This window comes from Cariama cristata, unplaced genomic scaffold (genome assembly GCF_000690535.1).
Source record: "Cariama cristata isolate BGI_N322 unplaced genomic scaffold, ASM69053v1 scaffold22224, whole genome shotgun sequence".
Taxonomy (NCBI): domain Eukaryota; kingdom Metazoa; phylum Chordata; class Aves; order Cariamiformes; family Cariamidae; genus Cariama; species Cariama cristata.
In genome coordinates, this window is record NW_009612746.1 from 41,102 (window position 1) to 68,608 (window position 27,507).

The 27,507-nt window shown below is 34.9% G+C and overlaps 1 protein-coding gene across 1 annotated transcript in view; it reads left to right on the forward strand.

Annotated features, from left to right (window-relative positions):
- Positions 1 to 26,450, forward strand: part of EFTUD1 (elongation factor Tu GTP binding domain containing 1) — a gene marked incomplete at its 3' end in the record, with an annotated part of 67,271 nt that extends 40,821 nt beyond the window's left edge. Inside the window, exons 15-18 of the mRNA XM_009698765.1 lie at positions 11,555 to 11,686; positions 14,119 to 14,266; positions 20,742 to 21,745; positions 26,266 to 26,450. Coding sequence (XP_009697067.1) covers positions 11,555 to 11,686; positions 14,119 to 14,266; positions 20,742 to 21,745; positions 26,266 to 26,450 — 1,469 coding nt within the window. The remainder of the gene's footprint in view (positions 1 to 11,554; positions 11,687 to 14,118; positions 14,267 to 20,741; positions 21,746 to 26,265) is intronic.
- Positions 26,451 to 27,507: the final 1,057 nt, after the last annotated feature.

A 27,507-nucleotide genomic window follows, 5' to 3' on the forward strand; every position in this document is an offset into this window, starting at 1 on the left:
CCAAAGCATTTAAAGCTGATACCTAGCAATGGCAAATGGCCATGTTTCTTTTGTTCAGAAAAGCAGCTGACGATCTGTGTTTTAAGGTTTTGCTTTGTCTTGAAGCTGCAGCCGAGCCACTGCCGTTGCTTGTGGGTGATACACAATACCGCATCTGTGGACTCTTCTGCTTAGTCAGCAAAATGTTAGCCAGACTGGTCTAGTTTCTGAGGGGGTAACAGTGGGGCATGGGGACAAATGAACTTGTTTCAGGACCATGAGGTGTTAGCTGCACTTTCTACATGGATGGGAGGGGAAAAAGGTCTCTTAACTAGTTTTGTAAGATGCTGATTGTTAAACCTGTACTTCTGGTTGGGTTCATCATGCCATAGGAGCTTGATTAATATGTTGATTTGCCTTTTCTTGGACAACATGTCACCAGCAGTGTCTCTTTCAAATATATTAATGCTTTGTTAGTTGAGGGAGTGAAAATTGGGTGAGAAGGAAAATTGCCTTTTTATTAGATTAGTTTTATTCTGTTTATTTAGTATCCTGAATTGGCTCACCCAGAATCTGACAAGTGCTGGCAAGGGAGAAGTGGGGCCAAGCTTGCTCTTTTTGATGACTGCTAGATCATCCTAGCTGTATTTGAGAAGGTGTTCTTAGAATACCTTTTGGGGTGGAGTCTCTTTTCCTTTTATCTTGTAATGCAAATGAAGCCCTCAGTGACTGGTGTTAATACTGTTGAAAAGGAAATTAAACACTAAGGGTTTTCCAGGTGTGGAGATTTTAAAGCTCCAAGCTCCCTTCCTGATATCTTTTGTCAGTATGAGGCTCATGCCTATTTTTAACAAATTAAGAGAGCAACATTGGGGATGTTAGCATTGCATGTAGACTGATAGGATGTCAATACAATTCAATCTTATTAGTTACTTTTTTGCAAGAGGGCATTAAAAATCAAGATTAGTTCTATTTAATTTCTTTTCTCCATTTTGAAAAAGAGGAACATTTTAAAGCCCAATTCAGTTATGTGGTCTTCTGCACTACTCTTAAGAATTCTCATATTTTAGGAATGATCTGTATATTTTTTCCCATTTTCTTCTTGACCTAGAGCTAATAAAAGTTAGTATGTTGCAATGTTGTAGGAAGTCAATGTTATATGGACTGCAAACTACAGTAGTAACTCTCAGTGATACATTAACTGAAGTAATCGGAAATTAAAGGGGAAAATGGTAGGGTTTTTTCCTTTCCTTTTGGGGAAAAAGGTTGGGGAGAATAGGAGTAGCAGTCTTAATTTTTAGGGGTTTTTTATGTTTTAAATAGACATGATTTTGCTATGCTTAGTTTATACAGATGCAGACTGCCAGAAATACTTAATGTGAAGCTCACTAGTAAAATTTATTATTTAAATATAGTTTTAATTTTGTGGAAAAATAAGAATTTTTTTTATCACTGTGTGTTTTGAAATAACTTTCTGGAATTCTGTCTTTTTACTAAAAATTTGTCACTATTCTACCTAAATTTTATTTGGTGTGTTTGGAGCATATCTCTGCCTTTCAATCTGTGATCAATATTAATGGTCCAGTTATAGGTTTTTGTGGGGCAGTAATGTCTTCATTTTTTTTTTATTTGAATGCATTTTCTGTTTATTTTGGAATTTATTCTGCTATTAAACTGGAGCACGTGATCACTCATTATCAGTAACTTCCTAAGCTGCTGATATAACAAGTTTGTTTAAGGCATCCCCTATTCCCTCTCATGCCATCTGTTTTTACACCCATTATGTCAAATAGTCCTAATCCGAGGCATTGGAAGAGGTACTTTTTTTTGTTAGAATATTTCTTCTGATTAATTATTCCCCAAAATATTATTGCTTGTAACTACAAATGAGTTATTTAAAGATTTCTTCTAGCTTGAAGTCAAATTTTACATTAGTCTTTATCCTTCTTGAAAATTATTTTATTTAAAATAAACATCAACTTCTGCATAATGTAGACTTGAAATGATCCGTTATTCATGGTACTTTGGAACACTTTAAGCCATGTTTCCCAAGGCAGCAAAATAAGCAAGCAGAAATCACTTACAGGCAGATGTAATGGAGGGCGGGGGGGTTGCCTTTAAAGGAGAGCATTAGGCATTGGGTCAGGTCTTGGAAAATTGAATTTTGATTAGTTACTTGCGTGTCTTACAAGTTAACAGGATAAATGGTCAATGACTCAGTAGGGCATTTCCCATAGGATATTGTACACGTGGTAATTGGTATGCTGCTTCTACTTGTGATGTCTGAAATATCCTAGTAACTGATTAGTCTATCTTTGCATTTACCTGATGTGTTGAATGATAAAGGCCTCATATTCTTTTTTTAACTGATGAAATGTAAATCAAGTGTATTGGGATTGTACAGTTAAATTCTAAAATCAGCACAAGGATGGACAAAATTTAATGAACTTTTAAACTAACTACCATTGTCTTTTGTAATTGGCACTTCTAGTAGTAGATTCTAAATTCCCCGTATACCTAGGATGTGTAATGCAGAACTTGTAGCAATATGTTCATGTAGCTTTGTCTAGGCAAACATGACAAAACCTCCAAGACTTCTGCAGATTAAAATTAATTCCTTGCAAGATGAGTGCCTGAAGGCCTCATTAATTTTAACACCACTTATAATTGATTCTGGGAAGTAACAGATGTTACTTATATTTTATATTCTTCAATTTGAGAAAACAGTATATATGTGAAATCTGCCCATTTTCCGGACACATTACTAAGTAAACTGAATAAAACCTAAAATGGCATTTTCTCTTAATAGTCAGTTTTTTGTTAGGCTATGCTATAACTAGTCTGATTTATGAAGAAATCATTTGATGTTATTGATCTGTTAGCTGAGATTAGTTATTTTGCTCTGTTGTGGGAAGCATTTGGTCAAGAAATTAGAAGAATTCAGTTTGCTATTGTGCTCAAAACCCTAATGGACTTTAGATCTTCATTCGCATCTTACTTCAAGTACTCTCATAAAAATATTAAAATATTGTCTGGGGTTTTATGTCTTCCCAATGTCTACTTAAAAATAAATATTGAACTTTAATACATTTTTAAATAGAAAGGCTTTGCTTCCATCTCCTTTCCTCTAATGTTAAACACTTTTCATGCTCAATCTGATAGAGCACAATTGATTCAATGCTTCCCCTCTCAGCCTCTGGCTGCTGCCTCCCCCTTCCCCGCCTTCTGAAGTTCTATATACATTTCAATGTGGGTGAAATATTTCAAAAACATTTTAATAGATTAAAGTGAGAAGTGATTGTTTTGGTTAAAAGTATTCTACCAAACACTTGTTTTTTGTTGACATTTTTCATTGATAAGATTTATTATCAATTTATAATTATGTACAAAACAGCTTTATGAAGGGTCAGTAGCCGCATCTTTTTCTGTCTTCTACAAGGCAGTTGTCAACATTATAGCTGAAGTCTTGGGGAGTTTCAATAGAGGAATTACAAACAAAAGAACTTTTTTCTTTTTTGTTAAATACTTTTCTCATTGAACCAGTAGAAGTCATCAGTAGATGACTAGCATGTGTTTATCTGTAGGACAAAGTAGGAAGGCTTCCTAGAAATACCCAGAGCTACACCTAAGAGACATTTCTTATCTCCAAAAAAAATGTATTCTCTTCAGAGAGCGTAGTCCATGCTCTGTTGTTTAGAAGGCTTTCTTTTTCCTTAGAGGGTTGCTAGGAAAAAATTTTTGCCTTGCATAGGATATTCCATATGAATTCAGCTGATCTGTTTTCCAGTACAATATGAAATTTCTTGAATTTATTTACAAAAGCACATTTACTACTACTAATGAAAAAAATCCAACAAATCGGCATTTCAAAGGACTTTTAGATTATCAAAGTAAATGTATTGAAGCAACCATTCCAAAATTCCGATTCAACAACTGTGCTGAGCTGCCTCTGAAGTTCTGGTAGTCATTTAAAAAAAAATTAAGTAAATTCAGATGTGTTGCTATCAAGTCAATTTAAAATAATTTATTCAAAGTAATTATTAATCTAAAATTTGGTTAGTGTTTCAGAAACCCTTGCATGGTGCTAAATGCTTTCCACATGCAGTAATGGAAGTATTAATTTGATGTACAGGCTAATTGAAGTGAGTTCAGTGCCTATGTGATCACATTGTACAAAGATCTGTCTGCGTATTTACTGATGTTCAGTGTCATTGCTTTCAAGTGATGTCAGGTTGAGCTGGTGTGTGGAAGGGAATTGTAGTGTGTGGGCTCAGGCAAAATATATTACATGTATACTGCTGAGTAGAACCACTAGCATTTTTATAAAACCACAAAAGGTACCATTTAGTGCCTTTATAAAGAATGCTTTACAGTTAACAGATTAAAGTAGCTGAAATTGGAATAAAGGTGTTTTGGGTTTTTTTTACTTTTTTTTTTTTTGTGAAGCTATGAGTGCATTGATTTCATAATACATAGAGGAAGGGAAGCAGGTTACAGATCTAAGCGTGAACTTTTTTCCTAAGTTTCTGTGCTAAAATTAAGTTTAACCATAAATATTTAAAAATGAGCATCATTTACTTCAGTTTTGAGCTCCAAAAATTAGTATGGCATGACAAATGAAATAATTTTGTAGCATAAGGAAAACATCATTATCTGAAATGCTTTCATCTTCTATATTTGTTTGCCTCATTAAGCAACTTAAGGAAATCAATATTTCATTTTGACTATACCTATTTGCAAACCCAGAAGTGAGATTTGGAATATTAACTGATTTTTGGTTTAATTCTGATTAAGGTAAATTTGTATTTTAGCAAGCAGTTTCCTGACTCAGCTTTGATGTCTGCTTTTTCACAAAGACTGAGTGCAGGTAGACCTCTGTCCCTTCACTTTTTAAAACATTTTAAAGATGTTACTGTTTAATGTAAAAGTTTTTTTATAGTTTCCTTGAAATTGTTTTTAGTCTAGTCTGAGAAAAGTATAGGAAAGTACATAATTAAAGTTGTCAACTCAATCAACAGTCAAGAAACGTATGTTATCATGCAGTCTAAGTACTTAATCAAATACATGGTATTTTTTCCCAGGGAATCTGAGCAGAAGATAAATGATGCTTTTTTTACTGATTTGTACATGTTTACAATCCTCTTCGAAACTATAATCTTGCAATAGGAGATTTTAGTGGAACATGCTATTAGATCATATTATTGCTTTCCTTGCAGTTCTTCTAAAAGCAGACAGCTTTGTTCTTTGAACTGCTAGTCTTTTTCCTGAAAGAACTCAATGGAGTGTCCTAGCACTGTTTCATCTTTTACTACTCGATGTTTCAGTAGTAAAGCATTGAGATGCTTCTTGTATCAAAAGTTGCTTATTGCTTTTAATGTCTTATTGCATGATTGTGTCCCTTGGAGAAAGGCAATTTTCTTATGACATTATTAATAATGTGGCTGAGTTTACTCTCATCTGTTCAGAAAGTTACGCTTAATTTGCCCTCAAGACTGCTGTGAACCTAAAAGTAAAGTTTTACAATAAAAGTATAACTTAACATCTTTGTACTGAGGAACTGAGTTCATGTTTCTACTTGTTAATCTCTAGCACATAGGTAGAACTTGTTTCTTTGAAACTCATGAAGAAACTGGGACACGGGCTTCTACAGTGTATTGGATAATGGTGATTTTTTTAGAGATTTGGCTCAAAAAAAAACCATTGGGAAAGAGGAAATGAAATACAAAAGAAGATGTTGAATTAACTTTTTCTGTGAAATGATTGGAAAGTACTGAGAACAGCTGAAATCATACACATACTTTACAGTATTCTGTTTTCCATACAAGCAATTGCACTTGCCTAAGAAGCAAGTAAGAACAATTGAGGGGGAAGTGCACAATTACAGATGAGAAGAGGAGGCTCACCGGCAATCTGTGCTAACATGTGGTGTGTATTATGGAAAAAGTTGATGAAATCTCAGCTAGAATGTGATCTGTGTCTTGATTTACATTTCCTTCCCTCCTAGAAACAGTTTCTAATATAGAAAGGTCAAGTTCTGCCCTCAGATGTCTTTCTGCAGTGCCCGTGAGACTCAAGAGAAACATGCTTAAAATCTGAGGCAATAAATGTGTATACAGGGTATTCTTAAGCCATAGTAGCTACTTGTCCAAAGTCCCTACAGTTACCATCATTTAATCCCAGTAATTTGTGAAACATTTTAAGATTCCTCAAATATTAAAGGCATACTATTGTAACCGAAGTTAATCCTAGCAAAAGGCAGTTTCCCCTTGCAAAATCCCTCCTCTTCCCCTCCCGACCTTTTTTTTTTATAATTTGGGATAGTAATGTAAGGATGGAGGCTCATGGATGAAGTGTATGTGGAAACAATGAACCAATATTAGTCACCCTAATAGGTAACAGTATGCTAATGGTATAATCTTTTCTACACTTAGGCTAGATAATTGGGAAAAGGAGAATTCTGTGGGTAGGTTTGAAGGAGAATTATGATTGATATGGAGTTATTTTAATTAACTTTTTAATTATTTTAGTATTATTTGGCAAATACATTTTGCCTTTCTGTTTGTTATAGCTGGCTTTTAGCCTATTTGCTTTAAGGAGAAACTGGAAACATCTAAGAGCCAATCATATTTTTGAGGTGGATTTGTGAATTTATTTTCTCATATGTGTGTTTTAAGGCACCTTTTAAAAATAGTTATTTTCAAATGTCTCTCACTAGGGAGGAAAAAAAGTTTTTGTATTACTGCCCAAAGAAATGGTAGAGGTCTTAGTCTGTACACTCTGTTTGAAACAAAAGGCACATGCTCGTTTTAAGATTTCCAATTGTGTAGACTTATGAAAGTTTGCATCACACCTCCTTTTACATGAATTACGAATGCGCTTCCATGGTTTTGCTGATACATAGTGCAGTGGATGGAACATTTAAGCCAGGAGGCTTTGCATATAGTAAAGTCTCGATGTTTCTAAACAGATGACATTGATAAGAAATTACATATTTTAGTGGAGACAGAGCCTTACTGGGAAGATTAACATTACCTTTCTGCTTTACTTAGTTCCAGTGTTAGTCCAAAGCTTGACATGTCTCCATTCCAGAGCAGCCAAGGATTCTTAAGTGGTGATATCATCAGTGAGAGACGATAAAGATCCACTGAACTAATGTGCTAAGGCTAGTAACAATGTGGCAGAAGTTAAAATTTAAATAGCTTTCATTCTTCTTTGTTTGATTTTCACACTGTAAACTAAATTGTTTCCTTATCTGATTGAAAAAGTTATGCATGGTGGTGGTGTCTGCTTCACTTTTTGCATCTTGAAAGAACATTAAATGCTGCATCTTTCTACATCAAGGGAAACTAATTACATGTATCTTGAAATTGATCTTTTACGTGTTTAAATCTTTGTGGCAGAATTCAGCTGGAGAAGTGTGCTTTATCTTTAAAGGCAGCAAAGTTATTGCCTAAGGTGTAGTGGTTACCAGCAAGACATAGAAGTGAAAAGTAAATGGAGACTTGTCTTAAATGTCCTACTCTTTTTGAAAATTTCAGTCATGATGTTCTTATATATTTTTACCATTTAGTTCTGTCATGTGGTAAGAACACTGTGATACAAACAGGTATATACTTGATTTAGTATTTTTATCTTCTAGGGCAGGTAATAGAAAGGACTCAACAGAAGAAGGACCTTTGTAAATCTCACATTTCTCCATCTGTGTAATAATCCTCCCTGATGTAAACCATAACATGGACTACTTTTATATCACAAACTACCAAACTCGAAAGGTCTTTCTTAACGTTATGTCACAGGCTTTTAATGAGTTCTTTGGCTGTTTAGAGGAAGTCTTATTTCCAGCCCACAGATTGACAATTACTGTTGAAATAATAACTTCAGTACTTGAAGTATATCTATTGATGGTCACTGTGAATGATTTGTCAGAATAATCTGAATATAGTCTATGTAAAAAGTAAGCAACTGGTTACACTTCTATAAATGTGGGCAATACTCTTAATATACGCTAGCAAAAATCAGTTTGATAAACAATTATGTGTAGGATTGGCTTCTTTAGGACAAGAGAGATAATTTGTAATCTTTTTTTAAATTATATCTCCACATAATATTTGAAGTCTTGCCTGTTTCTTTTAAAAATGATATCAAGTTCATAGAACTAATGCTGCTCTGTCTGTGTGTTTCCAGCTGAGTGTTAAACTTTGTAAAATTACCTTCCTTTCAGTGAAGTCCTTGGCACATAGACAGAGCCCTGAAGAGTGGTATTTTTCAGTGCCCGTTACTATTCAAGTCAGTTGAGTTCAGGCACTCTGTTTCTTTATTGACCAGTAGTATGTGGGAATGCTTTTTCAAAACAAAAATATTATTCTGCAGTAGGAGCAAAGCATTTAAATGACAACTTTAAGAAAAAATAATCTAATCCCATACTTACTATCAAATCTCATATGGTATCCCTTGGTAGGCTTGATTTTTCAGCATGGATAGCTTGCTTTGCCGTTCTCTATGCTGTAGTTCCCTTAATCTCAACAGGACTATGCACAAGAAAAAATATAGTAGTAACTGTTTAATAGGTACGGCTCTTTGCCTGACATTATAAAATCTGTAAAGGTGATTTGACTCCTGACTGGGAAGAAAAGGCTTTACTACCAAGTACAATGTTGGAAGTAGTGTTACACAGTATATAGTAAGTATGTGATTTTTCGAAGAAGTTTTTAAGAAACACTTGTGTCTTTGAAGTTTACACATGTTCCTGAACAGTCAGAATCCAGCATTTTCTTTTGTATAGAAATTAAGTGAAACAACACAGAATTAGTAAAGAAGCAGTTTCCTGATCAAGTTAATACTCATGTTTAAAAATTCTTACAGATGTTTCTAAGTCCAGTTTCTCTTAAAAAATAAAAAAATAAATAAAAGGAATGTGCAACAAACTGCCTACCAGTGTGCATGTTTATTTATGTGACAGAGTGCATGCTTTGTAGACTAGGTTGTTCTTTGAGAGATGACTGTTCAAAAATACTTGCAGTGCTTTTTAGTATTTCATTCTTTAAGCTAACCTAAAACAAAAGAGCAGTAGTTTTGTCTCAAGTTCCTTGCTTAAGCAGTTTTTTCTTATCTTTGGTTCCTTTCTTTTTGAAAATTATTGTACTACAAAAAGAAATGTAAAGTAAAATGTGTATGTTACACTGATGTATGTCTTTCTTCAAGGGCTGACCAGGACAAAAACAATCTTAAAATGGGAGGCATATTTATAAGCTTATTTTTGGAGTGATTTTTCTAAGTCCATTCAAATAATTAACATATTAATACACGTTTGAGATCTGTGATCTCGAGTAGTATGTGTAAATTTCAAGATTTATATATCAGCATAATTAGTAGAATTCTTCCATTGACATGTCATATGATACTTTGGAATTAGTTATGATACATCTTCCCCTAATATTATTCAGAAAAGACATTAGCAATTACTTATAATCATATTATGCAAAAAAGTGTCCAAGAACCTTTAATCTTTATGGAATTTTTTGCCAACCTTTGTTACTAAGAATTTTTGAATTAAATGGATTCATCAAGGCTGGACAGTGCTCTATGCTAGCTCACACAGTTAAGCAATTAAAACACTCAGATCGTAAGCCTAACAGATTTTCATGAAAACTGACAGATTATTATTTTTTTTTAGTGTATTGTTGCCAGACACTAGTATAATTCATGTATTTTTGCCTTCAAATGTGAAACAAAAGAGCAGAGTGCTTTTAAGTTTTCTTTATGGTAGTAAGAGTACAGTAATGTGTGTTAAGAAAAGAATGAGTCTATGTGAAGTAAGATTTGGTAACTTGATTTCTCTGGTTCACATTACACTGTGAAAAGAAGCTGTTCACCTCCCACTCTAAATCATTTTCCTTTTACCAGCTGGAGAAGATCAGAATAAAATGGACCCATCCCTTTTCTCAGTCCCTGGTGGTGATGATGATCCAGCATTTGTTTTTCATTCAAACCACATGTTGAATAAGTGAAAAAGAGGAAATACATGCTGGTCATAGGTCAGGTGCAACACAGAGTTTATACAGATTTATTTTCTTTGTAGCATCTGCTCTGCTGCATTTAAAGCCGTTGAATGTTGTTCTGCTTCCAGTTATTTTGAGGCAGGTTTTCTTAAATAGTGACGTTTCGGGTTTTGGCATATCCTGCTGCCCAGACATTCAGCCTTCAGAGCTTTAGAAACAGCCTGATTCTGCAGATGACAACTCTGCAGCAGACTGGCTCTTCAGACTTTAAACTCCCTCATGATTTCACAGAGTGGAAGCTGACCCTCTTTGTTTCTGGCCTCAAATAAAGCAGCCTAAGCCAAAAAAAGAACCTGGAAAAGTATTAGGGTGATAATGAGGAGCTGGGGTTAAGAACTTCTCTGTTTATCACTACTTGGCCATGCAGGAGAGAATGAGGAAGAGAGAGCACAAATATACTGCAATCTTCAAATGCGAATATAATTGTTAAGCAGGTATAGATTATGAGCTAAAGGTTACTGTTTTCTCATAATAAGTTACATGTGCATTTAATTTATACTCCACTAGAAGTACTGCAATGCTCATTGCTTATGATTGAAGGAGAATCAGGAAAAGTGACTATATATATATCAATATCAGCTTTATTTGTTGTCTTTATTACTCAAACACTTCTGGTCATGTTTTTATAGCTGTGTCTAAATTATGAATGATGTCCTGTTGGTTAGGAATTTGAATGCAATAATTTCAAATTGTCTTAAATGTGCCAGCCAGCCAAGACTAAATATGCATTTACAACAGCTATTTTGCAGATTTATAGCTAGTATTTTTTCCTATATTTTTTTCCTTATCACTATAATTTAAGCTCCATTTTCTCCAATTTGCCAGCATTATGGAATATATTAGGATTAGAATGAATAGCTTACTATGTGATAAATTAAATTTTACCAGATTCAAGTTGCAGAAAAGGGGAATCCCAAATGGGCATAAGGGGGTGTGAGAGAGGGGGGGAAAAAAAAAAAGCATTCTTCACAAGAAGAGTAATTAAGTACTAGAGGAGCTTGCCAATACAGGCTGCGCAGTCTCCATCATTAAAGGTTTTTAAAACTTGACTGGACAAGGCTCTAAGCAATTTGATCTAACTTTGAAGTTAGCCCTGCTTTGGGCTGGAGTTTGGACTAGATGACCATGGGAGGGCTCTTGCAGTCTAAATTTTTGTAATTTTAAACCACCAAAAATAAGTCTGAGCTGTACAAAGGAATGGACATATTAGAAGGGGGAAAAAGTCCTCATGTCTTTTCCTCAGAGTTATAAACACGCCTTTATAAAATACAGAGGGAATGCAATGGGAACTGTGAGACTAAATGTCAAATGTCACACCAGAGACTGGAGAACCCAGATTATGCACAAATATTTTAACAGATACTTATATATGAACAGTGAGGAATTTTTGAATCTGATTTTTGTAATTAGAATAATTTCAGCTTTTTTTAGCTTGACGATCATGTCTTTAGTCTCATTTAATATGACAGTAGGTGATTTTTTTGTTGTTTTGCTTTTCATTTTTCAATTTCTATTAGGAATAGGAGGCCTGCAAGATTTTGTGCTGAAGTCTGCAACACTGTCAACGTCACCAGCTTGTCCACCGTTTACACCTCTCAACTTTGAAGCTACGCCAATTGTGCGGGTAGCTGTTGAACCGAAACATCCAAGTAAGTTTAAAGGAAAATGGGGATGGTAATGCAAATTCAATGTGGTAGCAATGCAGCTTCCCACCCTTAATGATTTGGCTAGTTTATGATCTATCCACTGAATCAGTGACTGACCCAGTATAAAAGGGATATATATGTTGCCTAGAGGGCCATACTTTATTGTCCTTGTGAATTCTAGCTGGCTAGCTCATGTCTCAGTAGGTGAGGAGATACAGAAGACCTTGTTGTGCCCTTTATGGTCAGACTTAGCTGTTCCACAAGTAATGTGATGCTAAAGGTTAAGTATTCCTTTACTGTGAAAGTAAGTATATCTTTTGGGTTTTTCATTCTGGTAACATTCTTTTATGCTATATCATCAAGCTTGTGGTACAGATTTGCAGTGCTGCTTCTAATTGATGCCCTCCCCCACGCCCCCCCAACCAGAGCATAGTTTATATCTGGCTAGATTTGAATTTCAGCCCAATTTCCATTTGTTGTTGTAGTGTTAGTAGAACCAAAATAACTGGCTTTCTGTTGAGTTACAGAATACTCTAACACTAAGATTACATGTCTTTTAGAAAGCGATTGGACAGTTTAGCAGCTATTTGTCCTGCATATTTGACTAACGCATAATCATATATTGTACATCCTGCATTTGTTAAAGCAGTTTTGAAAGTATTGGAAATTACTGGTTCCTACTGAGTGTAGCATTAAATTGAAAATGTTAATGGAATGTAATTCTAGAACTACTGACCGATTTTTGGGTAATTTTTTTATTGAAGGAAATGAAGCTCTATCATTCTTACACCATTGCTTAATTTCTCCTCCCTGGTAACTTCTAAATCTGTGGTTTGACCTGAATTTGTTAGAGGGACAGAAGCCTCAAAGGTAGCTATGTTTGCAAAAGTTTCCTGAAAGTCAGCTGCTGCTTGTAATAGCAGGAAGACAAGCCAAATTTGGCCATTGCAGGCTCAGCTGGAAAGCAGTTAATTGTCCGGTGAGCTGCATATAGTCTTGAGGTGGCCTTAGCACGTTGTCACACAGGGGTGCCTTGGATTTCCACAGCAAACCTACTTCAAAACTATATGTGCTTATTTGGAAAAATAACTCAAATACATATTATTTCCCTATGTATATTTTAAAATTACTGCGTGTCTTCACATTCATGTCAAAATCTTCCTGTATGATTACCATACACTCTAAAGGGGGGGGGGCGCAGGAATTCTATTAATCCCTGTCAGTAGGCTTAAATGCAGAAGACAAGGTTGAAAGCCTTTGTTAACTGTGTTGGCCATGTGAGCTAACATTGTGTTTTTTCCACTTTTTGTTTATTTTTATGTCTGGTTTTCAAGAATACTTTTCTATCATACCTTTACAAGCTTAGCATTAACCATACAATATCATATTTCTTTTAATAGTTTCCAAGTGAACGACAAGTTTAATTTCACTCTTTTTTCCTGAATATGAATATGCATTCCTAGAAAGCCTGTGGTTTTTCTTTACCCCGTATGTAAAATAAGAAAAAGGAATTGTAATTGATTTTTTAAATTGTATTAATTATGAAGGCCTGCTGACATGAGGTGTTTATGTGTAGCTTTGATGTAATCTTGCCATATTTGAGTCAGCTGTGCTGGTTCATTCTCCATTAACTTTAAGGCAGCTCTTTTTAAACACCTTCATTCTAGGGATACTTGTGTTTTGTTTCACTGAAAAGCTCTCACATTCCCGATTTTTCCCCTTTTCAGGTTGTTAATAGCATTAAAGCTTTTTGGTGGCTTCCAGGTAGTTTAAATCCTTCCTGTGCTTCATTCACTGTTATGCCTTCTAAGTAATCCCAGTGGAATAATTTTTGCTTTTACTTTAGTGAAGTTAACATTATTTATGTCTTTGGAGCATTTTAAGCGTTAGCGATTTACAGGTTGCTACACTTAGCCATGAAAGATTGCAAAGAAATACAATTATTTACTGAAAGATTACTTTAAACAGTTGTAATAAGAAAGGTTATATGTCTTGATAATTCATGAAAATGAGGAGTAAAGTCCGGAAATTTTTAGTCACTTCATATCAATAACATTCAATTTTTTTATTGGTTTTGAGCTGTTTATGAGCTGTATCTGGAGTTAATTGTATATAGGAAGCAGGATAACATAGGCATAGTCAATAGCTAGGTTGGTATACTAAACCTGTTGTAAAACTATGTAAAACAAAAATGTGCAATCCATTATGTCTTCGGTTGTTGCTCTTAAACCATACCACTCTTTGTGACTCATAAGCAGAAATTTTCCCACAGAAAGACCTCAGAACTTTGCTGAAAGTTTTTGAGTATTCTTAAAATACGTAGTTGTGTTTAGGCTTCTATAAAAATGAGTGTTACTGTTTCTTACCTTAAGTATATCCTACTTCAAGTATTCCATTTTCAGTATTATTTTGTTAATAATACTTTATTTTGCCAGGTGATATGCCTCAACTGGTCAGAGGAATGAAGCTTTTAAACCAAGCTGATCCCTGTGTCCAAGTTTTAATCCAGGAAACAGGAGAGCATGTGCTAGTGACAGCAGGAGAAGTTCATCTTCAGCGTTGCTTGGATGACCTGAAAGAAAGGTTAGAGGGGCAAGGAGGAAGAAATATTTTTAGTTCAGTAGATGCCTGTTGTATTTCTTTGTCAGATGCATATCTTTGATTTATATTCAGGTAAAATAGAAGCTTCATCCACCAACAGTTTTTACCATTGGATCATAAATGTACATTTTTGTAGCTATAAAATTACCTGCAGTTGGGCAGAAGCCGCGAGCTCATCACTTCTGTACATCTTATGCACCTTTTGGGCACTTTCTGGAAATGTTAAATTGCAATAGGTTCAAGAGTCCAATTAAGAATGTAATGTACCATTTGTACAAAATAAAAACTGTGAGGGGAATCATGTCTGATAAATGAACTCTCAAAAATTATAAAGCACCAAGACTAAAATTGTATGTGCACACTCTATCCTGTTCCTTTGCTCTTCATATTGTTTTTTTTAAATGTTAATCTGTTCTCTTACTCATGAGCAGTATTTTCTGCAAGCATAAATGCATACATTTAGTATCTTCTAATGTTTCTTCAAATGGTAGAACAGTTGTCTGAAGCAGTCATTTCCTATAACTTCATTTGCTGAAAAAATTCTGGTATTTCTGTCCACATGCATTTACTTCTTTCTAAACCAAAAAGCAAACCTGATGATGGATGGTTGAATGTCTGTCTTACTGTAGCCATATGCATTCCAGTTAATATCAGACAATAATAACTTCTGGAAGTTAGACTGGATCACTTGTAAAATTGGATGTATGTTTTAATGGTTATCCTTACTACAACTTAGTGCAATACACTTTTACCACTTTTAAAACCATAGTAGTATTTATTGATACACGTCACTTGAATGTAACGTATTCTGGTTGCACCTGTCTTCAGCTGCAGTTTGCATAGCAACATGTATGAATGCCTTTATTATTGGCATTGGTCTAACTCTGGAAAAAAATTTAATAAAATAATAACTATGTGATGGGAAAATAGGGTTAGAGTGAGCACCTAGTAGCAGTCCCTATATTTATATTCCTAACCTTTTCTTTTGTAAACATGATTTTGTTGGTTTTTTTGGAATTGTCATCTAATTTGGCTTTTGTTAAGAGAGCTGCCAACTGTCAAGAGTGACCATTTTGTGTCTCTTACTTGTGTTCCTCAAGAAAATGTCAGTGTTCCAAACTACCAAAGCACATAAACACTCCGTACTTGTAGCAAGGTAACAGGAAACAACACCTGAGGGCACAGACTAGCAAGGCTCCCACCATTGACCCACTTGGACTTGACATACGGTTCATGGTGCCTTCTTTTCTCACCAAAGTACCAGCTCCCAAAAGGAGTTGGGGCAACTAGCCATCTACTAGCTTGTGCTCCTTCTAGCCATCTCTGAGGACTCAGCATATCTTAGCTGCCATCCCTCACAATACTAGCTCGTGCAACTAGAGTTGTCCCTTTCTTCTCTCCCTATTTTGTGGAGTGAAAAGTGAAGAATGGAATCCCTGTCTTGCACCATTCCTTATGGGATTCCATGTGAGTTCTGACAGTGGTACACTTGCATCAGTTAACTATTAAGTATGAAGAGGAAAAGTTGTGGTCTGAAATGTTAGTTATATTAGCTCTGTGTGTTTTTGTTGAACAAATGTTCAACTTCGAAGCGCACATATTTTGAAACAGCAAATTGTGAACTAGGGATCAAGATAGTGTATAATACCCTTAAAATGTGACCCAGAAGTTTTTCCCCCAAAATATTGGGAAAGGTTATTCAAAATGCTTAAGTTGCACTTGAAGTGGTGGGGCAGTATTCTGATCTTAGCGTCTGTCATAATTGTATCAACTGAGTTTTGAAGAGTTGACATTTTTGGAGTAATTACAGAAATTACTGTATTTTTGGTTCTGCTGAGTTGAAACTACACTGAATTACACTGAATTGTCTTTGTCAAGATATTAATCAAACTTTTTCAAAGGCGCATATTTAATTTTAGCTTTCCCGGTGTGTATTTAGAAAATTATGTTGAAGTGATACTTATTGTCAAAGATGTGAAGAGACATGGAAACAAATAAAAGATCAGTCATCCATGTTTATCTAAATATGATCAATTTGGATGTTCTCTTTGATTTCCCTAAATTTATTTTTTCTTCCTAATTAATTCTTTCTGAATAGAGTAATAAATTAGATCTTTTAACTTTGAACACTTTATTTTCTGCATTTTACAACAGAATTTTTTAGAACTTCCTGTCCAAAGAGCATTGCAAATACTAAGCATGAGGGTATTAATTACCCTGTTCAGAATGAGAAACAAAATGAAGATGGTAGTGGTGGTGTGGGGGTTTTGGGGGTTTTCTTTAGGATAATTGAAGTGCATGGAAAAACAGCAGAAAGGATAGATCTCCTCATTTTGAATCCCATGGAACTAAAGCTTACAATTACATTTGCTTTTCCTCTGCAACTTTTTTATCACTCTGACAAAATTTACCAGAACTTGGGAAGTTTTGATTAGTCTTTTTGTTGCCATTTAATGAACGTGCTCAGACCTCATGAGTGCTTGAGAAGGATACACAATTCTGAACTTTGAGTCTGTCAGATAAATGTAATAAATCATTCTTCCTTTTTTTCTTGCCATCACTCACAACATTTGATATGCCTAAAATGTTTCAGATGACTTTAGAGCATCACTTTATATCATGAAACTGTTATAATAGTGGTTATCAGACCAAAGGACAAAATTGTTTCTGTTAACTTAATGCTAGTTGCCCGAGTAAAGTAGTACTTCACTTCCATTTTCTGTGAAATAACCCTTGGCAGTTTTTTTTCATGCCTAGTTGCCAACAAAAATCCAGACACAAACCTAGCTTGGGCTTTTTTTTCATCGAGTTGCACTTTTCTTGGAGTTTAGATGAATAGCTTCTAAAATAAGCTGGTTTAGAGCAATTTTTGATGCAATGAATTGTACCTCATAGGAAGGCTTAGTGCAAGGTTTAATAGAAGAGGGTTTATAAGTACCAAGATTACCAATCACAGAGAAACAGAGATAATATTAATCATCACTGTTCCCAGACTTGTGAAGTGTTTCAAGTAAGTTGCTTTAGATCCATGTAGTCCACAGTGCAAAAGACAGAGCCTTTGGTGGCTTCTCAAGGCTCAATTTACATAGATTAAAACCAATGAGTTACTTTCAGCTGTGTTTGCCTGGATATCAGTACCTGTGACTTCAGATGGTGGTAGTTGTGGTGGTTTTATTGCACGCAGCTATTCAGATACTAGCTTTCAACTTTAAGTACTCCTAATTAGAACTGAGGCTTGATGCAGAGTAGTGACTCTGCTAAAACTGATTACAGCAAAATATTTCAGCTTTAGAGTGAGATAGAGCTGAAGTATGAGTGTTCCTGAATGCATTGTATTAGCTTCACAGATGTCCATGCAATCATGTAATTAATTCATCCTTTAAGTCATGCATACTGGAACATGATTTTCATTAATTTGTTTTTTTAATATAAAGTATAGCAGCATGAAAATCTAACTGCACCTTCTTTACCGGGATCAGTGACTTATCCTTATCCAAAAACTAACCTTCTCTTTGTATAATAAAATAGTTCTATAAAAAAAGCAGGAATGTTGTATAAATAAAGGTAAATAACATCTGGGCCTTAGAAACAGGTCATTCCAATTGTGGTCTTGTTTTCTCCACATGTTTTAAAAACTGAGCCTAATTCAGCTGGCAGTATCAAACATTATTTTTATACCTTCATACACAAATGATAAACCAAAACCCATTGTCCATTCATCTGGTGCTAGATTGCTGTACCACAGGTTGTAATTGTAGCAGTGAGATAATAATCAGTAGAATGTAACTTTTATAGATTATGTAGCTAGAAAAAGCTGTTACAAATTTTTGAAGACACAGGATTACCATTTTACCAGTGGTAGGAACTTTTCATTTCCAAACAAGGTGTTTCCTGGGAGATGTTGCTATGAGACTACTTTTTTTCCCCTTCAGCTAAGGTGAAAAACAGAGTCTATTTTCCAGATCTGATGGGAAGCTTTCAACATTCCAGTATCTTCATCTTAGTTAAATCCTGAATGTATTTGAACAAGATGCTGATTATGTGTACTTAATAAACATCCATTTCACAGTTCTAAAAAAGAACAGAGTTTTGCTGTGGTGCCATTGGCAATTTTCAGCTCCTGTAATTACAGTAAACAGATAAAATACCATACAGGATATATTGGAGTCATGAAATTGTACTTGAACATAAACCAAGTAATCCTTTATATAGAGATGTTTATTAAATATATGAAAGAGCTAACAAATCTGGCACTTTCTAACTGGGTGGTAAAATAATACATTGGCTTACTCAGAGATGTGAAGTTTTTACTTTTAGAGCATTTTAATCACTAGTAATTAATTTTCCTCATCTTGTGATACACCTTTTAAAGTGTGAACGTTTTCCTGCAGAGTGCTTGCTTTAAGACAAATAATTAATAAATACAAACTAATCTGAAAAAAATTGCTGTTAGTTAATAGCATTGCTGCGGGCAATACATCAGTTCCTTAATAATCACACTTTATCACTGTTATAAATGCCAATACTACAACATTATTGAAGCTTCTGTCATTCTGTCTTATTGTGGTCTGCTGTGCTTGGTTTTCCTAAATGTTTTTGATTCTAACACAGGTGTTCCTCACTGTGTAAGGTATGTCCCAACTTATTTTTAAAGAAAAAAGAAAGCTTCTTAAGTTGTATCTTTCAACTCTTGACCCAAAACAATTCCTTTAAAAATTGCTAGCACTCTTGCAAAGCAGACTATAAATTAGTTACAGTTAAACAGGCTGAAGTGCATTGGTGAGATTTTTTTCCTTTCTTTTGGCGTGGAAAAAGACCAAAATCTTCACCTACTGTCTCGTACCCCATTTTATTTTATGCTTTCTGTGGTTCTTTAAAGGCAAAGATTGAATTTACCTTTTCTTAATTAGTCCAAAGATAAGATTCATCCGCAGCATTAAAATTTGTTTGTTTTCTTCTGTTAGGAAATTTTACTATCTTTGACAATTCCAATATAAACACTTCTAACAAACTGAAAAGTGTTTAATGACCTGAAATAGTAAGGTTTTCTGCTATAGAATTGATAGGTTAACTTTTGTCTGTAGTTAATGGTCAATTTATTTTAATTATCTCCCATAGTTTCTTTTGTTTATGTTTTATTTTTGTATAAAGCTGTACTCACATAAGTAACTTGATTAAAAAAAAAATCACTTAATTTTCATTGAAGTGACTGTACAATCTAAAGCTTCTTGGGATGTATGAGGAGGAGGGATTGTGTTTTGCTTTATACCAGAGAAAGGGCTACTACTAATGACCAGTCTATACATGAAATAATTATCTGGCATAACGCTATAACAAATATATCCTTATCTGGTGATACTCAGAAGTAACTATTTCACTTGAAATTTGTTCCCTTCCTCAGGCCAACTTAAAGGCATTCCAAGGTAGGCAGTCATTGACTTCTACATTCAGGATAGTGCCTTGCATATTTACATTTCTTACAAGATCACAATTATGAATGATCCTTTAGGTTTGTAAGAAAAACAGTGGTTAAGGCTTCCACTTGCTAATCACAATATGAATTCACCAGGGGCTTTTTTCCCCTACATTAATGCTCTTCCTGCTTCTGTGCTGCAGTGGTAGTTTCATGCGCATGGGCAGCACAGTATCGTGCACAGATTTGAATCTGCTGTGCCAGGAGTATAGAGAAAATGAGAGTATAATCTCCCCAAGCGCTCCTAGCTGCAGAGAGAGTACTTGATCTGAATCCACAAGGTTATAGAATCATGGCTTCACACTTTACAAAAGCTTGTTCAGCTTAACCCAGTGCTTCATCTTTTCAGAGCATCTCGCTGTATGAACAGATGTACTGGTTCAAATCAAGTGTCCATCTTGCTCAGTATCATGTCTGCAGTAGTGTGGCCTAGAGCAGGCGTCTGGGGCAGAGTGAAAACAGAGTAACTGCAATGCTTTCCCGGGCCTTAATTGTTGCCAGTTCAGGGCCTGTTGTGGTTTGGTTGTCAGTTGTCCTTATCAGCCTTCCCCGTGCCCCTCATGATTTTTGTAGACCTCTATTGTATTCTTGAAACATCTGAAGGCTACCTGTACTTTGATACCTTTGATCATCCTTATTCTCATTTTTTTTTCTAGTTCTATTGTGTCTTGAGTGGAGAGAACAGCAGCACATAGTTTCTAAGATTGAACCAGCGATTTACACAGAGGCACAGCAATGCTTTTTCTTTTATTTTCTTCAGTTCCTTTCCAAATCTTTCTGAAGACATAAGAGGCAATGCTTCTTTTTTGAAGTATGTAAAGTTTTTAAGAGTGTGAGTTTGAAATGCATTATCTAGTAATCTGTGTTGCAGTCAGGTTTATTCATGAACATCTATTCCATGTTAAGGCCATTGCCCTACCTCCCACCCCCAAATTTAAAAGTATTTTTAAAATTTTAAACTAATTCTTAAACTTTATTTTATAGGTTTGCAAAGGTACAGATTAGTGTTTCAGCACCTATTATACCATTTCGAGAGACAATAACAAGACCTCCAAAAGTTGATATGGTGAATGAAGAAATAGGAAAACAGCAGAAAGTTGCTGTCATACATCAAACAAAAGAAGACCAAAATAAAATTCCTGAAGGAATTCAGGTTGATTCGGATGGGCTTGTTACAATATCTACTCCAAATAAACAAGCCACTCTCAGCGTAAGAGCAATGCCGCTTCCTGAGGAGGTAACTCGACTTCTTGAAGAAAACAGTGACTTAATTCGAACTATGGAGCAACTCAACACATCTCTGAATGAAGACAAAAAAACCCATGAGATAAATCAGAAGACTCTAGATAGGATCAAGGAATTCAAACAGAAGTTGGAGCAAAATCTGCAGGGAAGAAAGTGGAGAAATGCTGTTGATCAGATCTGGTCTTTTGGGCCACGAAAATGTGGGCCTAATATTTTGTTGTATAATTTTGAGGGCTATAAAAGGTCTGTGTGGCAGTGCCTTGAGAATGCTGTGAAAGAAGTAAGTAAATACAGAGACTTTGACAACAGCATAGTAAGTGGATTTCAGCTGGCTACACTTTCGGGTCCCATGTGTGAAGAACCCCTCATGGGTGTTTGCTTTTCAGTGGAAAAATGGGAAATAAATAAAGTTGGAGAGATGCCATCAACTATTAGTCAGGATTCAGGGGAATGTGATGCCATAGAACAAAAAGAAAATGAAGATACTACTCTAACAAGCAGTTGCACTGATGAAGTTTGCAGTGCGAATGAACACCAGGACAGCAGTCAAAGTGTTACAAAATCACCTGAGAAAATTAGTAAACACAAGGGAGAAGTTTTACTTGCAGATTGTTATGGTCCCTTCTCTGGACAGCTGATTGCCACCATGAAGGAAGCTTGTCGATACGCTTTGCAAGCAAAACCACAAAGGCTTATGGCAGCAATGTACACATGTGAAATTATGGCTACTGCAGAAGTTTTAGGTAAGACAGACGAAATAAACCTTTATCAAGAATTTGCTTTCTGAGTTCCAAGGTGAAGTTTTAATAAATTGGACTGAATCAGAAAGTGTAACCTGTTTAAAAGTTTTGTCAGAAGTTTTTTATAGTTCTCGAGTGTATTTGTATAATGACTCTCTGATGCCTGTAGTATTTATACTGTTCTGAAAGAAAATTTAGCATTCTTTTTGCTTATCTGAAACATATGCATAAATAGCAATGCTACACTTTTTAGAAGTGCAAGATAAGAAATGTTGCATTTTAATGAAGTTTTTGTGTTATCAACTTCAGTAAACGTGTATATCAATGTTGTGCCTCATAATTCAGCGTTAGTTCTATGAAGAGATGAGGAAACCTATCCTGTTTGTAAAATAAGTGCAGAATCTTAGTAAATGCTATTTCAAAATGCTTTAAGTTATTATAATAATCAATACAGAAGTAAAATCAGGAAAAAGAGAGAATCTTAAATTATTGTTACAGTCCAGTTGGTAGATATTTTTTTTTTGTAGCATCTGTATCCTTCTGGTATACAAGTTGCTCACTTTGCAAACCCAGTGCATACCAAATTTGTGTCACTTATATTACCCTACGACTTACACCTCCTTAAACTTGTTTTTATGACCTACCTACAACACCACTTAACTTACCCTAACATTTGTTCTTGGAGTTTTCCGTGGGAGTTGCTTGCATGCTGAATCTGATCCAATGCACCCAAGTTTTTCTTTAAAACTAACTTCTATTGCATTTAAGCTATCAGCAAATTTACTTTGACTTTACTAATCATAACAAAATATAGTATATCCCACATACAATAATTAAAGATTTGGTTATTTGTTGTAAAAATCTCAACTGTTGTGCACACAAGCATAATGATATCAGTTATACAAAACAAATTGATCCTAAGAGCAAAATTTACAGTTGTATGTAGTGAAAAGAAATGCCTTTGAGCATTTGTTTTGTACAGATGCACAATCCTGTTCTTTTCTGGAGGTACTCTTTAGTAGACCTGGTAAAAAGTGTCCTGTGGTAAGCTTATTAGCATGTTACCTTAAACTACAAATTAGTATGACATAGAGCTTCTGCATTTTAAACTATCTTTAATTATTTTTTGACATGTAAGAATGCCTATCAAAATTAGACTTTGCAATGTTACACATTACTGTTCCAGGAGTACATTAGCACAATACTTCTGAATCTCTATGTCAAACTATAAGCAAGATATCAATTTTCAAACCACAAAAACGCTGTATAAATCTCTGTTTTCGAAAATGCCCACTACCAAAAAACCATGATTCTTTATAGTGATGTAATTAATGTGCATCGGCTCATCAGTTGTGCCATAAAACCGAATGGAAACATGGCTTTCTAATTCACATACATATATATAAAAATATATATATAATGAGTGTAATTTAGGACTCAGACATACAGGCAAATTAGTCCAGTCTAATGAATTTGAGTTGTGTGGTAATAACCGTGGACATGCACTTAGTTCATTACAAATTCATGGGTTTAATTTTTATTATGGAAGTTCAATGTAATAAATTCCATCCTTATTAGTGGAAGTGAGGAGTATGCATGCTATCCAGCAAAACCTGGTAGCTGACATGTGATAAAGCTTTTGTAACTTTATTCTTTCAGTTGGTCTTCCATACATTGATACCCAGTTGAGTTTAATATATCTTCATATTAATCTTTTTCTTTCTAAGATACTAGCTCCTGAGAAAGCTAGTTCTTTTACGTTTGATGTCTCAGTATATTAAGCTTTTTGCATCGGACTTTTCTGACAATGAAAATAAACTGAACTGGAGCTAAGGAGAGGAGCAAGGAGAGAGGAACGCAGAAATGTTTTGCAAGCTTATACGTGTCCAGTGTAACAGGCCTTGGGTTTAGACTTGGATCCCACATACACTGGATGTTTCCCAGTAGGTCGTACTTTGAGCATCTCATTCCTACAGGTACTTCACTAGAAAAACCCATTTTTACACACTCCTGCTTTATGGAAGTTTTATGTAAACTCTCAAAAGCTGAAGAATATTCTGAACCAATATCACATGTTTTATTATTATTAGCTTTTGTGTGTTGACATTCCTACCATTTGAGCTCTTCTTCTCTTCTCTCTTTTGTGTTCTGGAGACTGAAAGCTAGACTGTCTTCATTTTGCCGATGTGAGTGAAACTTTGTTGGGAAAGGACTTTACCAGACTGGTGTAGCTTTTGGTTTTGGATTTTGATACCAATTCTTATGTCTTTATTTTTTTTAAATAAAGTTGTTAAAATTTTAGATCACAGCATTTTAGGGGGCAATTCACATCAATTCATAGTGTTATCTCTGGCTCAGTTGTGTGAGTGAAAACATGCAGATTCCAAAACAGAAGAGCAGCTCCTCCTTCCTTGTTTGCCAAGTTTATGATGACCCCTAGGCTCTTGCAAATGGTGATCCTGTTGTCCTTCCACAGTATTTCTTTCCAGTCTGAAGCTTCTTTTTTTATTTTAATGTGCTGGGAATACAGATGTTGTTTAGCAGTTTCACTTGACGCACTGAAATATCCTTCAGTAAAGTGGTGAACAGAAATATTTTCAGGAGCTGGACTTAATACATTTTTAAAGTGAGTCCATTATGCACAGACTTACTCTGTGTGTTGCAGCACCTTGAAGCTATTTTTGAAGTAGTATCATGTTTTCAAAAGTAACTTTTTAAACTATTTTGAATAGGAAGATCTTACAGTATTTCGTGGTGATTGATGCTGCTAAATCCATTAAACTAATTAGTGTGGAGGTAGAACCAGTATTTCTTCAGTATACTGCAGTCTGCCCATAGTGGTAAAACTGAAGACCTTATATAGCTTCTCTGTGATAGCGTTAATTGAGGCAATACTGCAGACTGCTTGGATGAAATACATGTAGCTAGAAACCGTTTAGTAAGCTATAATTTGTCTTCTGGCTTTTATGTTTTCAAAGAATACTCCTCAGTGGATTATGGCCAGAATATGTGCATCTGAAGTGCTTTGTGATAAATGTTACCTTACTTATCTCATTAATAAATGTGCAAAGTTTTCTATGTCCTACTTAAAACAATTAGTAAAATAAATATTTTGAATTATAACATTGATACCCTATAAAGTGGTTTTGAACTTGCTTTAACAAATGGCTTTAATAATATATACTGTGTGGTACATACACAGTATATGTACAGTGACCATGATGTGATGCTGTTTTGCAACATGTATGTTTAAGCTTGCATTTTAAAGCAGTTACTGAATTGTGAGCTGTGCTGATACGACCCTTTCGTATCTGAGAATTTTCTGGACTCGTTGAAATTTCCATAGGCTTGAAATTACTTAGTTATGTTAACGAAGGCTCAGTCATTTATGTTCAGAATGTCTTAATCTTTTTGTGATTTTAAATATAGAATCTTAAGTATTTCCTCAATTTCCTCATGAGCAGTAAGAGGATTATTGTGCATAGTAAAGGTGAAGTTCAGTCAGAGGAACAGTGAGGAGGTCCTGGTGAGGGCATGAGCAGATAAAATTATCAGTGATGATAGAAAGAACACTTCAACCCACATTTTATTAGAGAACTGTAGACTCTGAAATGATTGGTGCTGAACGGATGTTTCATTACTTGGATCTGACAGGAAGATTTAACCGTACTAGCTGTGTGCTTGTGCTGAATTTCGTGAGCAAGGACAAGATTCTGTATTTAAAAAATAAAGGCAAATAAACCCACTGCAGCATTTCCTCTGGTGTCCCACAAAAGGCTTACGGTATATATGCAAGTCAATGTATGTGGCTGTAGTATTTAATGATATCTTCCTGTCAAGTCAGAATAGGTGGCAGGTATTACGGAGTAATGTATATTTCTAATTATTTCCAGTAAGAGTCAGTTTTGCCCAACTGTTTAAAGGTAGCGGTATGTATTAATGTTTTTTTCAGTACAGTATAATATAAAATATTTGAACCTCTTAGAAATTTATATCAACTTGTTCTTCACAGCAAGGTACTTTTAAAATTAATTTGTACATCTAATACGTACTAACTATTCACATTTGTAAATGAAGGCATTACTAAAACATTTTTTCAGTGCATAGGTTTTCTTGTGTCTTTATTATCTTGATCAACACAAATGTATTTGGTATTTTTCTGTAGAATACTTAGACCACAAGTTTGCAAAACCATTTAAAAGGCACATAATCTGGCGAAGTGACTTTTAAAAAATAGCAATATGATTGTATAAAATGCACCTAGTGCGAGCATTACCTAGATCCATACAGTAGTAATAATTTATTAAATGTTACTCATATGGTTCTGCACATTGTACTGGCAGGATATGTTTGTTTGAATTTAATAAGTCCACTTAATTAGTGCACTTGCAAGAAGAATCTTAGCCAAAGAAATTATGTATTTTACTTCATGCTGAATTTTCCTGAATAAATATTTATGTATTTCTCTTCATAATGCAGAATATAAATATATTGGTAAGCTCATCAAAATTGTGTCTTTGCAGGTCGTGTGTATGCTGTCTTGTCCAAAAGAGAAGGCAGAGTGTTACAAGAGGAGATGAAAGAGGGGACGGATGTGTTTATTATTAAGGCAGTCCTGCCAGTAGCAGAAAGCTTTGGTTTTGCTGATGAAATCAGGAAGAGAACTAGTGGCCTGGCCAGTCCGCAGCTGGTGTTCAGCCACTGGGAGGTAAAAATATCTATTCACTCCATCTGTTTTGGTGATCTATTTCCTGTAGATGTGGCAGACTGGAATAATAAGCGGAAAAGGTTAAGTTTTGGTCAAGACATTTGATTAATTCCTTTTTGAAATGAAGAGGAAAAAAGTCGCTTTAAGTCTTTCTTTTATAGATAGGGTGATCAAAAGTGTATTTATATTTTGTTTAGATGGGATGCTTTTTTATTTCAATAGAAAGTAAGTCCTTCAAAAATGAAACTGATTCGTCATGAATGTGTTTTGCTGAATTTTATGTGCCTTTTCTAATGAATTCTCTGGTAAACTTGTTTGGGGAGTTGAGAAAAAAACCCTACAAAACAACCCCAACCTACCACTAATAGAAAATGTAACAATAAATCTAATGCATATGAAAGTGTACCTTTTAGGGGTTAACAGACCCCTAGGGGTTTTTTTTTGTCCTTATATGTTCCAAGTCAACATATATTTTCATACTTAAAGGCAAAGGGAATAGATTTCATTCTTTCAAAATTGTCTGGTGTTAGTAAGTGGAGGCATCCTCAAAATCATTCCCTTTGGTCATCTTTGTCACTTAAAAAAATGAAGAGGTGAAAGTGAAGGTGTAAAGGAAATATGCAAGTGGGAAAGCTTATGAGGAGTGTCATCAGCTGAGAATGCACTGTATTTTGTTCCTGTGATGTGGATAGTAGATATTCAAGGAGAAATATAAAAAGCTGTAAATCAGAGTTCCTTGTTCAAGACAAACCAACCTGCACTGTAGGGCTCCTTGGAAAACTCCACTGAAGGAGCTAGAAGTGGATTCAAGGGCAACAGTCAGTGGGTATAAGCTTTTCGCATTAAATTTTTAAAATAACTAAAGTCTACATTTTTCTGGTTGGGGGGGGGTGGTTGTTTGTTTTTGGGGTTTTTTTGGTTTTTGTTTTTTTTTTTTTTGTCAGATGTTCCTTTTTTTTTGGTGTTAGGACCATAGAAACTTTTGTAAATGGATTAGAAAGTCTTTGTTTCTTTTTGTTTCATCTTCTGATTTATTTTGTGACCTCAAATGTCAAGT